Source organism: Mandrillus leucophaeus, unplaced genomic scaffold (assembly GCF_000951045.1).
Source record: "Mandrillus leucophaeus isolate KB7577 unplaced genomic scaffold, Mleu.le_1.0 Scaffold531, whole genome shotgun sequence".
NCBI classification, from domain to species: domain Eukaryota; kingdom Metazoa; phylum Chordata; class Mammalia; order Primates; family Cercopithecidae; genus Mandrillus; species Mandrillus leucophaeus.
The window spans coordinates 1,231,908-1,245,987 of NW_012105709.1; the positions used below are offsets into that span (position 1 = coordinate 1,231,908).

Consider the following 14,080-nt stretch of genomic DNA (forward strand, 5'->3'; position numbering starts at 1 on the left):
AGTGAATCATACACTACTCAGGGCCTCAGTGGGGTCTGCGTACTATTATTTTGAACAAAAGGAAAACACTCTTGAATATTTGGTTTCCCAGACCAAAAAAAAAAAAAAAAAAAAAAAAAAAAAAAAAAAAGAAGAAGAAGAAGAAGAAGAAGAAAATAAAGAAAACAGCAGATTAGGAGGAGGGAGACGGGAGCTGCCAGAAGCAAAATGTGAGAGGTGAGCAAGGCAGGAACAACAGGGAGCCAGAACAGGGGGACCTGGGGCCAAGTGACCACCTTGGGAGGTAACTGAGAAGAAAAAATGAGCTAATGTTTGCAAAGATTTAAAGTCTATGTGGGTGCAAAATGAATCTATGTTACATAACACTTACTACTCAAGCCAAGTACAATCAACCCTTAACTACAGATGAGGAAAGTGAGGCTCATGGATATGCCCAAGGCCCCATACCAGCAGGTAGAACAGGCTCAGCCAGGAACTGCGTTCTTCTTTTCCAACTCTAATTCCATTCCTTTGCACAATCCCACACTATTCAAGGGTTGGGGTATGTTCAGTTTGAGAAAGCCAGTAAAGGTGATTAAATATAAGAAAGAGTTGCAATTTAATGATTCTCATGCAAAATAGAAATTAAAATAAAGTGTTAGTGGTTGACAGGTGAGCTTCCTTGTAGCTGCTGGTTATCCAAGTCCTGTGCTACTCTAGAGAGAGAGGCAGGAACTGTGGGAATGATTTGCCCTTCTGCACCGAGGAGGCCTGAGAGGGCTCCAGATCCACAGGAACTCATTTGCGTCCTCCTGAGTTTTCTTTGTTGTCAATTTACACCAAATTGAAGAAGCCAGAATGAAACCTGTGGGGGCCTCCTGATGTTTTCTGTAGACCTGGTTCATAAGCCAGGTGTCTACCTTGGTCTCTCCCTATAATCTGTCCACATTCCCTACCCAATCTTCCAATCCATTCTCTGGAAATGGATCTTCAAGCTCAGTCTCTGTGTGAAAATGCTAAGGCTTCTTTAATGAAGCTGCTCTTGTTCTTTTCCTGGAGGTTTTCACTGTCCCCCATCTGCTACCCACCTGCCATATAAGTATATGCCTTCCATATGCATGCTCCACTAATTAATGAGCCTCTATTGGAATTTCCAGCTGATTTCCAGTCCCTGATCACCTAGTTGCATATCCTAGTACAGAGAGCTTCAACATAACTGATGGGGACGGTTGCGTTTTGTGACCAAAACTGTGAAAAAAACCTGTCCTCCAGTGAGTCAGCCTTTGAGGCTAGGACAAATACAACCACATTTCCCTAAAAACAATATTGCATGCATCCCAAAGGGTAAACTGGACTTGGCTTTCCCTTTGCAGAAAAGTCAATGGAAATCACATTTGGCATGGCCTATGCCTTGTGGGTTGACCGATGGCCAAGCATATACTCAAACAGACATGGATTTTATATGTCAGGGCAACATTTTTTATGTGCAGTTAAGCTGTGCATGAGGCTGCTCTCTGAAAAAATAAATAAATAAACTTCTCTGCCTTAGTTTCATATCTATAAAAGCAGAACTGATGATTTGAAGTGTTTACATAATTCACCGGAGAACTGTGAGAAACGAGCTATATTTGTAAGCATTTTTGAAGATGAGAGGAATTTGTTAAAGTATGTACAGCATGTTTTAAAAAAATTTCATTTCTTACAAGTCCTGCGTTTAAAACATAATTTTGTGGGACATGATTTTGTTTTACAATAACCCAGGTGCTCAAGGGTACATTGGGAGTTTTCGTAGTTTCGAGGTTCCATGAAAACTTTCCCTGAGACGGCTAAAGACAAAGCCCACATCTGTTAGTATAAGAGACACCTTTGTTTATGGAGCTTTAGGGCTGTGACAAAAAGATTGACATGAGCCAGGAAATTTAGGAGTTAAAGCTGGAGTTTTATTCTAAATGTATGCTACAGAGCTCCTGGTTTTCCACGAAGTCTGGATTTTAAAAACAAAGTTGGCTTTAATTTTCAACTATCTGGCTTTTTTCAACTATTGTCACAGTCATACAGTTATTCAAACAAATGTCTTTGAACTTCCTTAACTTAAAAAAGTGGCCCTAAGGTTAATGAATGTTGTGAAATGCTTATTGTTTGAGCAAACGAACTGGCTCCTCCACCGACTGACATGTTGTATAAGTACCACAAGCAAGCATGATTGGTGCTGTGAAGACTATAGAGTCTCACACAGGGAACCTAAGATATTTTCACTCTTTATACCATACTGACCATTCTCAAAGATTGGGACTGGCTATCTTTCCTTTTATCCCCTTATTCAAAATGCCCCAACTCAAGTTGCTTTAAAAATGGAGGGTTGCCAAATTTCCGTTACTAAGAAAATAAGACCCAGGATATGAAGTGCAGAGGCATGCAGCAGGTGGTAAATTAAAGACAAGTTGGGTGTATAGTTTTAAGCAAGTCTCAGCCAACGATACAAAAGCTACTGAGTCCCTTTCCACAGTAAATGGAGGAAGAGAAAACAGAATGCACCACCATTCCCATGCAACAGTCTCAAAGAAAGATGCTTCTTTGTGTACAGGTCAATGCTGTGTACCTACCCTTCAATAGGGTATTTCAGAGCATTTTTGTGCATGGCACAAGATCTTTAGCATTCTAATAATAATGTGCTTTCACGCTGGCAATAAGCAAGTATCTTAATAGCACACGAAACAGTAGAAACCCATTTTGTCTGAGTGACTTCATTATATGTTTCTTAGACCGATAATTGGTCTCACCAGGGGAGTACAGAGGAATCATCTGTGAAACATTTCTTAAAAGTACCCCTTTCTTCCCTAGGGAGATTCTGAATTAGTGGGTCTGGAGTGAGGCTGGTATGGCTCTTGATCGATGGTAGGTAGACAGACGAATAGATGATAGGTAGGTAAGTAGGTAGGTAGATGGATGGATGGATGGACGGACACACAAACAGGTAGGAAGATTTTAATTGCACAAGTGATTCTAATGGGCTCTTCAGTTGAAGAACTGCTGCTTACATTAAATTGCATATGGCCACAGAGTTCAATTCCAATAAGAATTAATTCAGAGTTTCTATATAAGTAATAGCACACAATAAAAGACACAGCTCAGGCTTGAGTTCAGCTAGTGTATTCATTTGCCTGCTTATGGAACACACCTCCTCTGCCAGGTACGGTACTCAGTATAAGGCTCAAGAAGGAGACATGGCCCTGTTCTTGAGGAGCACATGAAGCAGCGTGATGGGATATCTGCTATGTGTTCCAACAGGGGTAGAAGAGTGTTCTCGGAGAGGAGAGGAGTGGAGAGGAGTGAGAACATTCATTCTATCCAGAGCAGTTGAGGATGGTTTGGAGCAAGTGGGGACACTTGAGCTGAGGCTAAGACAAAGAGGAGGCTTTTCAATATGGCAATAGGTGACATGCAAGTGAGAGGTTCTGGGGAGAAGTGGTGGGGGCTGGAGCAGGAGGGGCAGTTAGGGAAACATTCAACCCCCATCCCACCCCAGCCTCCCCTGCCAGTTCCTGGTAGTGCCTCCCAATACTAGAAGCTTCACTTGTATAAACATTTGGAGTTTAAAACCCTCTGTCACTGACAGCTTCTCAAGTGATGCTCATGACCATGTGAGGTAGTTAAGTCAAACATTATAAAAGATGGTTTTACTAAATTGCGCTGTTTCTATTAGAAGGCATGTATTAACCTTGTTGTAAAAAACATCATTTATTAACCAAAACACCAGAAAAGCAAGTTTTATCAAAGCATCCCTGGGCTTTAATATTTAAGGTCACTGTCAGTTTAAAATGATCTGAAACTCATTTTGGAGTGTGTGTGTGTGCGTGTGTGTGTTTGGAGCAGGAAGTACAAGGTGGAACAGGACCTATTTCTCTATCACTAAAAAGCAGGGCGCCTGTGGTAAGTCACATGGATACAGCAAATATAGCATCGATGTCTAATCGTGGCTCTGACCCAGCCTCTTGGTACAGATACAGTTAGTGATGATTAAATCATAGCAGTGCTATTTGGGTTCTAACAACGTACCTCTTCTATTATACAGAATTTGACAAGGGATGTTTAACGTCTCTTATGAGTTAAATTTCACACGTAGTCTCTTCAGAAATAGTTTTTGCCACTGTGGTGAATCTTCACTTTTAGTATTTAATTTGCCTGTAAGATGTTGGAAGAGAAACCGACCTTCCTGATTAGGAAGTAGGTGACTAAGTCTCTCCTTAACCACCTTCTTTGATCCAGTCTACAGACTCCAGAAGGATGGATTATAGAAAGTCTGGTTTCAGTTTCCTTTGTTCCTATCCTGATACATTGCCTGGAAGCAGTATTTCACCTCTGCTCTTTTCTTTCAGCCATTTCCTTGGAGGTCTCATTAATCTCACAGCCTCACATCTCACCTGGAAGCAGATAATTCCCAAGCATAAAATCTCAGCTAGACTGGCCTGCTAGACTGGAGTGAGGAAGGAGGGAGAGAAAGGCGGAAAAAAAGAGAAAAAGAGAGAAGACTCTCACAGTGGTTGTCACCCTCATGGCTCATTAGAATATAGTGGGGAGTTTTTAAACAAATACCAATGTCCTGATCCCACTCCAAAGTCCCTGATTGAATTTGTTAGGGTGGGGCACAGAGATAGTTATTTAAAAGATTTCCGGGCGATTCTAGTGAGTGACTAGAGTTGAGAATGACTACTCTAACTCTTTGGAAGACATAAAAGATGTCTATGACGTGGCATCTGCCCTCAAGACTTTTAAACCTGGTTGGGAAGGAAAGACTCAAAAGGAGAGTAATCTCAGATGAACTTCCAGTAAGTACAAAACTGGGTGTTGAATCCCATCAGTGCCCTGAGAAAATTCAGGGCTTCGAGACCAGTTGGGAAGACGTTGTAAGACTGGATATGTGCTAGGCCTTGACACAGGGCTGGGATTGCAGTAAGTTTCCTCTCCCCTTCCCCACTGCCACCACCTCCATCAAGAGCCTTCTAAGTGGATTTCATTCTTAGGAGCTTCCACCCTTGCTTCTCTCCAGTCCGTTCTTCCCAATCTTGTAAAACCTTTCAAAGACTCCTGAAAGCTGGTAGGACAGAGGCCAAGGCTCAAGGCCCTCCCAAATTGGTCTAAGGCCCCTACTTCTCATCAGGCCCCAGCCACACTGGCCTTGTTGCTCAGACTTCCCAGTCAACGTCCTGTCGGGGGGCATCCGAGTCTGGAGTAGCCTCCACCCCAATCTCATTCTCTATCCAAATACCACTTGATTAACTTGGCAGCACTAATCACAACCCCAAGCATTTTGTCTGTTCATCACTAATTTTGCTTTCTCTACTAGAAGGAAGGAGCATGCTACAGAAGCTCTGTCTCATTCTCTCGTATCCACACTAACTAGGACATTGCGTGGCACACAGTGGGTGACCAGGAAACATCACCAGGATATATGGATGAATTAATGACTGAATAGCAAGGAGGAGAAGGTGTTCTAGGTGGGAAGAAGAGCAAGAATGAAGGTACAAATGCTTTTGTGGATACAGAACCGACAGTGGAACAGACTGGTGGATGTAGAGGATACATGGAAGATACAGGTTAACAGGTCAAATATAATCATTACTAATAACAATAAATATAAGGATTTGAACTTGACACCTGTAAAGGTAAAAATGCTGTGCAGGGACCGAATGATTCAGGTCTAAGAAGGGAAATCATGATTCCGAAGTCCAGTCCTGAGGCACAATTTCAATCACTATTCTTAATTAGAACATTAAATATTTGGAAAAAAATTGGTTTATGTGAAAAAAAATTCAAAACGTAATTTTGGGGAGATAGCTGGATGTTCAGAATTATCTATAAAAATAATAAAAGAGCTACCTATCAAAACTATTAGGCAGATACTTTATACCAAATGGTAGGAAAACCTGAAACTTTGAAACCATAGCTCTGAAACCTGAAACTGAAACTCTGAAACTATGGCTCCTCTTGACATAAATATCAAAATTTAAATGAGATTATTGTTTCACTGTGTGTTTGTCAAATCTTGTAGTGGTTCACAGAGTAATATAGAGTTTGGAAAGAGTCATGTGGAATGTAATGTCTTAGCATTACTAGTGAAAGAAAAAGGACTATTCAGGCACAGGTGTGGTCAGATGAGACCAAGGCACAGTTACTCTGTGGTCTTTCCTCTAATCATGATCTCTCTGGAAGAAGAAGAGAAAAAAGTAAAATTCTTTCATATTCCAGAAAAGTGTGTCTGCCTTTCATTTAAATATCATTAAAAATATATGGAGAAGCCTCTTTCCACAATTTCTGTTAATGACTGTAATATTATCACATCCTTCAAATGAAAATTTTGAATAATTTTTTTTACAATGGTAACAGACTTCACAGGTGGGCTCTATCAAAAAGCATTCTATTTTATAAATTGTCATAAATTTTTGAATGTTCATGAAAAGAACACTTCACAACTATATTTTGTCTTACCCATGTACTAACTTCTATCCAAGAGGGTATTCAGATGTATAATAAGATCATATGACACTGATGTTTCCAAATTAATTTGTTTTTTAAAAAATTGCTCCAACTTAATTAAACATCATTTAATGTTTGTTGATTTAATTCAACAAACATTTACTATACACTTACTATAGCCCAAGCACTGTGCTCAATGCTATGGAAAACACAAAGACCAAGAATCCCCACTCTCAAAGCAATAAGACAACATGAAAAGTGATGAGTTGAATTTTGCTATTATTACAAAAGGCTGGATTCAAGTTTATAAACCACTGGCTTATTTATTGGGCGAGATCTTAGCCTCAGGTACTTATGTGTAACTTGGGGGAGATATTTACTTACAGAGTGACTGCAAGTATTAATGATGTGACATGTGTAAAATACCTAACTTGATGCCTAGGACATAAAAGACACTCAAATAAGTAAGATTCCTTCCTTTTAAGACATTTGACATTTAGCTAAATATGATTTGCCTTTGTTATATATGTTCTTCGTACCTGATTTACAAAAATAGAACTTTGAAGTTGACTTTTTACATATAATATCTCACATCATCTATTTTTAATATTTCATGTGAATTGTTACATTTGGATACATAAAATCTGTGCATGACCCCCAATCTCATAGCTGTCATCGAATTCCACTCCTTTCCAAAGCAGGTTTAAGGCCTAGCTCCCTTTCCTTCTTCACTTCATGGGATGGTGATGTTTATAAGCAGTGAAATGTTAGAGGCAAGGAAAGAGAAGAGAAATCCTGGACACAGATGACACAGATATTTAATTTCTAAATAATCAAGCACTGATACTTATGTAAGTAAGCATCATGAAATGTACATATTCATATACATGTGCAGTGAAATTTCATGTACATGAAAGGTACATACTTATGGAAGTATCAATGCTTGATTGTTTAGAAATTAAATATCTATGTTAAAAGTTACTTTACCAAAAGTAACTTTTTGATAACTTTGCTAGTTACCAAAAATGACTTTCTATATTTGGAAACAGGAAGTTGAGAAGAACTCAGGAGAGGAAGAATAAGGTAAAAATGGAAAGCGAAACTGAGAATGAAGGAATCTTAACAGTGCATTCCAAATTGGAGTTATCTACTTTGTAACTAGGTATCCCCTGGAGAACCTGAGGTTAATATGATTGGGAAATGCTGCATTCTATATTCCATCTTAGGAATTCACAACAAATATTAGTATCCACAGGAAATTATATGCCAATTCTATCAACATCTTTCTTTTTTTTTTGAGACAGAGTCTCACTCTGTCACCCAGGCTGGAGTACAATGGTGTGGTCTCGACTCACGGCAACCACTGCCTCCCGGGTTCAAGCAGTTCTCCCGCCTCAGGCATCAAAGTAGCTGGGACTACAGGCATGTGCCACCACACCCAGCTAATTTTTGTATTTTTAGTAGAGACGAGGGTTTCACTACGTTGGCCAGGCTGGTCTCGAACTCCTGACCTTGTGATCCACCTGCCTTCGCCTCCCCAAGTGCTGGGATTACAGATGTGAGCCACCACGCCCAGCCTCAGCATGTTTCTTAACATGCTAAGAAACCTGTTGAATGCTGTTAAACTCAACAATTCTTAAAATTGCCTGAATGCTAAATTCTTTGCGTGTGGAGGTTGGGTGGGGAGTTTATTTAATAACCTATGGAATTAATATGGAATGGCATATAATTTAGAAAATGTTGATTACTGATTCTTCTTTCTATCACCAAAATGCATTTTGGCTTGTGCTTTCTTTCTTTTCTAACAGTTGTTCTCGACAGAAGCCATTTGACAAGCATTTCTATTTCATCTTGGTGATACAGAAAAATCACAATTCATTCTGCCTTTGGAAAGATGAGTGGTTGCAAAGAAAGAAACACTCAGAACCAATTCCAGTGATCCTGAAACAATAGTAAAAACTTAATTTCAGAAACAAAGACTTTGTCCTGCTTGTGCACACTCTTGGGCCATGACTGTAAGTTTACTATCGGGAGGTCACAGTCACTCACTATTAGAGTAAAACTAGGAAGAAAATTTAGTCCCACTTTCACAGTACTTTTATGTTTATATATGAACTTATTTTTCTTTTTGGCATTTTTATTTTAAAACAGTTATTTTGATAATAATACTAGCATTTTGAAAACAGATGTTCCAAAAAACAGATTATTTATCAATTTTTAACTTTTGCTTAGAAAAATATCTTTACATGAATCCTGGATGCTTCTAAGAATATTTATTTTGTGAAATATAAAATGCCAAAATAGCACAATGGGCTTCACAATAAATTCAAAGAAAAATACTGTAATTTGCTTGGTAGTTAATAAAATGTTAAATAATAATCTTTACAACATAAGGGGCATTTCAGAGGATAAGAATGAATTTCTTTTTTAATTAAAGAGAAAATCTGTTCTAATTTTTTATTAAGTTTTTTAGAAGAGATAGCAACATTACATTCCCCTACATCGAGACTGACAATCCCCTAGTTAAAGAATCCACACATAGGTACATATATTAACAATACACATGCAAATGTATGTGTACATATTATGTATGTATGTGTGTGTATATAACATTAATACATTTCTAAAAAGTATCATGGTTGGCAGGATTATAGATAGCAAGACCAAGATATCACGAAAGTGGAGGATTAGAGGAAAAAAAATTTTTATTGCATAAAATAGAGTTTGCAAACATAGTCAAATATTCTAGAAAGCATCCTCTTTCAAAACATATGCATTATTATTGGATGTCTGCCCCATTCGGTAACCCTTCTCCTGAATCACTATCTTCAGCTGTTCAGGAACTTTGGCATGACAACTTGGGCTGCTAAGGTTTTGAACCAGCTTGAAATAAAATGTCTTTATGCTTACATTTTCTTATGCAACAGCCTGGCCTTTACCCTAATTATTTCAATGCTTAGGAGCATGTGTCGCTTTGCCTGGTCTTATTTCCATCTATAAAAAAAAGATGAAGCATTTGAAAGTTTCCTTTCTCTATACCATTCCATAGGATCTCCCACAGACTGGAGGGAGAAGGGGCAGGAATCCTTTTTAATCCTTTAAGTCATCAGTGAACCAACTACTATGGCTAGTGGGCAACACACAAGGTATTTCAAACCCAACAATGTCAAAATGGAACTCATTGTCTTTCTCTTAAAACTCATTTTGTGTTCAGTAGTGCAGGACTATTGTCTTAAATTCTCTAACTGGAAACCTCCCGGGTTTTGACTTTGTAGTTCTCCCTACCTAAAACTCCACTCATCGTGCTCTGCTGATGCATATCCAACGCATCCCCCGACCCCGTGCCCATTGCACCACCCACATTAATTTCCAATTCTACTTCTGAGACAGCCACTTGACTAGTCTCTTTGCTCAGAATTGCTCACTTTCCCACACTGTCATCCGCACCTCTTTCAGAGCCATGCTGCTGGAGCATATATTTATTTGTTCATAAAACAATCTGCTTCAATCTTTTGATGGCTCTCTAAAACGCCAACATGCATTGTATGTTGCCATATGCCAGCCATTGTACCAAAAGCTTTACAGGAGTTATCTTATTTTCTCTTCACAGTAATCCTATGAGATAGGTACAATTATTGTCAACACTTACTGATGAGAAAATTAAAAGCATAGAGTTTCTATTACTTGTTCACAGTCACTCGGATGACAGGTGGCAGAGCCAACATTCACCTAAAATTATCTGACGCTCTCAACTACTCCACTCCAAACCCTTCCTCAGTCTGACTCCAAAGAGCTCTTGAGTCTCTTTTGCAGGGAGCTGGCAGACTGTGACCTTCCAAACTCAATGATTGTACATCAATGGTCAAAAGCCTTTGAACCACTGAGCTAGAATGCACGGTGAAGGCTTAGGGGCTCTCAGTAGCTGCCACCTCCCCTCCAAATGAGTGTGGCTCTTTCAGCCCACACATGGTAACTGAAATATCTTGATATCAAGTAGGGAAAACTCAAAACAATAAATTCCGCAGAACTTTTTTTTTTTTTTTTTTTTACAGTACTCTGTACTGTAGAACTGGAATTACATTTCAAAAATTGTGTTTCAGATAAAAAAATCACATACCAATCAACTTTGCCTCTGAATGTCTTATCACAATTCATTCACAAGAACCACTTAATGGAGGTGAGGATAGTGGCACTGGCAGAACACTGATGGTACTTGTAGTCATGGGTTTGTCATTGTAAAGCACCATCTATTCGACTTGTTATATAACTTCTAAGAATAAATAGCCGTTTGAAAAAAAGAAGAAAATGTTAGATATTGCTAAAATTGCCCTGACATATTCCACACACACAGTTTGATAAATATTTTATTGTTATTCCAGGAAAAGCTTTTAAAGGAATACATAAGCCAGCAATTATGGGGAAGGGATGTCTCCTTCTCCGAGATAGTAGAAATGTCAGCTCTTTGTTGCTAAGGAGAGAAAGGACAGATATACAATGGCATGATAGCTGAAATGTACACACACCCACCAAAAGGGCTGGAGTCCCAAGCAGCACATCTTTCTTTACTTATTAACAGCAGAAACCATGCACAAATATCCTGATGCAGCGTTCTGTCTGACTTGAATAAATGAGGGACATTCAACCTGTGTGGGGCCATTGCTGTGCTTCTGCCTATCAATTATCTAAACTCCCACGCAGAAAGCCTTGCTGCAAGAAGGCCTGGCTCCTTGAAACTAATGATCCAGTTGTTAGTACTAGTGCCCAGCTCTAAACTTCTAGCTCTGAAATCCATGGACTCAACCCATTTTTGATTAGAAAAATGTAGTCAAATACTCAACATCATTATCTTCTTTAAATTAATTTGGATAAACTGTAGTGCTCCAAGTTATTTCAGATTTTTTTTTTGTCACCTACCAGTACTATCTTAAATGCTTTCCTTACAGTCAATATAATGTATTGAAACATGTGTATGTAATGGATGTTTACATTTTCCTCCTGTAAGAGAGACTGCTTACCTCATCAAAAAATTACCATGAAAAGTGATCACTGACAGCCAATTATAAGCCATTATAAGAAGCATGCTATTTCTGAAATATTCAAATTATGTGATTTAAAACCTGTTATTCTATTCCAAGGTATCTATGACTATATTTGAGATTACATCTAAAATTTGAAATGATATAGAAATTGCTAGTTTATAAGCCACTCTCCACAGTGTGTAAATAATCTTAAACTCATCAAGAGCAGAGGTATTTTATTAATTGCATTTAATAACATAACTAAAAATTGTGAAAACATCCCCCAAAGCTCTAGTTAACAAAAAAGACAAATAACCCTTAGCATTTTTAAGCCTACATAAAGTCTGCCACAGGAGTTTCTTTCCTTTTTTAAAACGGCCTTTAAATAAATATATGAGTCAGTTTAAAAAGGCATTTACTTGGATTAAAGTGATTATTCTGCCAGAATGTCAGTATAATAAATTGTGGGTGGCAGAAGTTTTAAACGAGGTTAAATTAGAGATTCTAAGTTTATATATTTATTTTTTACTCACTCTATTGCTGTAATTAGAGAAGCTTTTGGTTGATCTTCAAATTGTGCCTTGTCATGGAATACCATACCTACCTGCTTTTATGATAAGTCCTATGGTGTATTTTCTCAATGACCAGAATGGTGGTATAATCCATATGCATGCATCCAGCTTCCCTCCTGCTACTACTACACACATATCCTTACACTTGTTTCATTTCTTCCACCACCTTTCATCCCTGATACTATACTCTTCCACTTTATTTCAATGTCTTCAATGGCAATGACCAAATTATGTTAGTCACAGAGTTTTGTTCCTGGTAAGCTATTTCATAAAAGAACCTAATACACACTGACTTTAAAATCTCTGCTAGTCTATGCTACCTGCACCGAGGACTGAACTAGCTCAATTTCGTAAACAAATATGTTTCACCACCAATAGGTGGTCTTGTAGAATGTGTTTTAAATGATGTAACCTCTTAGAAGAGCTGACCGTGTCTCAAGGCATGGGAAGCCTCACCTTCAAGCTGATACCAGCTGAGTAACTGAACTAATGAGCTTCAGGAGACAGATAATCCATAACACAGCTGGGACAATTCTGCTTGAGTGCCGACAACACTGAAATGGGGCATGATCTCACAGTATATCTCCTCTGAAAGTTCAATACAGCAAAGTAAACAGAAAAAAGTTCCACCTGATAATTTTATGCTAATTATTTAATTGACATTAAAATACTTCAACCATCATGTTTCTCTAGTTATCAAGTAAAGACATTAAAAATAAATACATTTTTAAAGGTTCACGATTGAACACTAATGTCTCTACTCTGAAATTAAAATATCAGAGGCTATCAAAACATTTTCGACATTGCATCCTAACGATGAAGATGAAAGCATCAGACCAAAGAGCTCTTATGCTGTTACACTGTGCATATTGTAATATTTATACAGAATTTTTGCCCAGCTCATTAACTTAATTCCATCTACCTCGTGCCATCCCTTAGTAATAGTTTTTTCACTAACTGTATGCATTTTCCACCCACTGCTCTGAGCACAAAAGAATCAAACACCACACTTGCTGCAGCCTAAATAAAATAGCAGTAGTCTTCACAAAAGGTGAATTTGGAATGACAATCTGCATTCCCAGTTCCTAAACTTCAAAGTAAACACTAATTGTCTTGTGGACAATGCATCGGGGTACACATATTACACGCGTATCAGTCTTGAACATTTAAGTGTGAAACGAGAGCAACAAATAGGCAAACCTTCCGCAGCAAAGGATGCGGGCTGCAAAGCAAGCCAGCAGCTATGAAGAATTCATGCTTGTTTTACCTACCGGCGTTGTCCATGTCTCAAGAGTGGTGAGGCGAGTTCTGTAGCCTGGCAGCCGGAAAGCCCTGGCTCTTCTGACTAACGAAGCACCCTGTCCTTCTGCTGATTATCAGCCCTTGCTGGCACACTGAGCATACTTCATGCACTGTCTGCAGGAGACACCGCCAGGAAATTTATATCTCCAAGGATGACAAACAGCCATTAGCTCCATTACAGGCTGATTAAGAGGGACTGAGCCTATCAAGTGGGTACTTGAATCCCCTGGGGGTTCCACCTCTGCTCTGAGCTAAGGAGGGGGAAAAAAAATCACTGCAATGTTGAATGTGTTGCACATTTCAGGAAAAAAAAGTGCACATGCTATGCAAAACACAGAGCTTTCCAAAAGATGCCAGGGCAAACAGGAGCAGGAAGAGGCATTGGTCATGAAAAGGTAAAAAGGAATATTTTAAAATACAATACATTATCCTTTCCTTGGGGTTAGTCTAAATATGGTTCAGCCTTTATCATTGACATCACTGAATGACTGGGCAACTTTTCAATTTAAAATTTTAAAGTGTTTTGGTTGTTGTTGGGGGAGGAGGCAGGGAGTAGCAAATAAAACATTGAAAAATAAAGACTATCTTTAATATCTCTGCTCGAAATAAATATTAGGAAGTTGAGTATTGCCATTCCATTTTAGTTATGTTCATCATGACTAGTTCTTCTATTTCTGATCAGAATTTCTGCTCACCTATCCTAATAGAGAAATTCAAAGTATTTTCACCAAAGGT

The 14,080-nt window shown here is 38.6% G+C and overlaps 1 protein-coding gene across 2 annotated transcripts in view; it reads right to left on the minus strand.

Moving 5' to 3' along the window:
* Window positions 1–13,457, minus strand: part of PHACTR2 (phosphatase and actin regulator 2) — a 244,839-nt gene extending 231,382 nt beyond the window's left edge. For both annotated transcript variants that reach the window (XM_011997161.1, XM_011997160.1), the window contains exon 1: window positions 13,315–13,457. In XM_011997161.1, coding sequence (XP_011852551.1) covers window positions 13,315–13,327 — 13 coding nt within the window. In that variant the 5' untranslated portion in view covers window positions 13,328–13,457. The remainder of the gene's footprint in view (window positions 1–13,314) is intronic.
* Window positions 13,458–14,080: the final 623 nt, after the last annotated feature.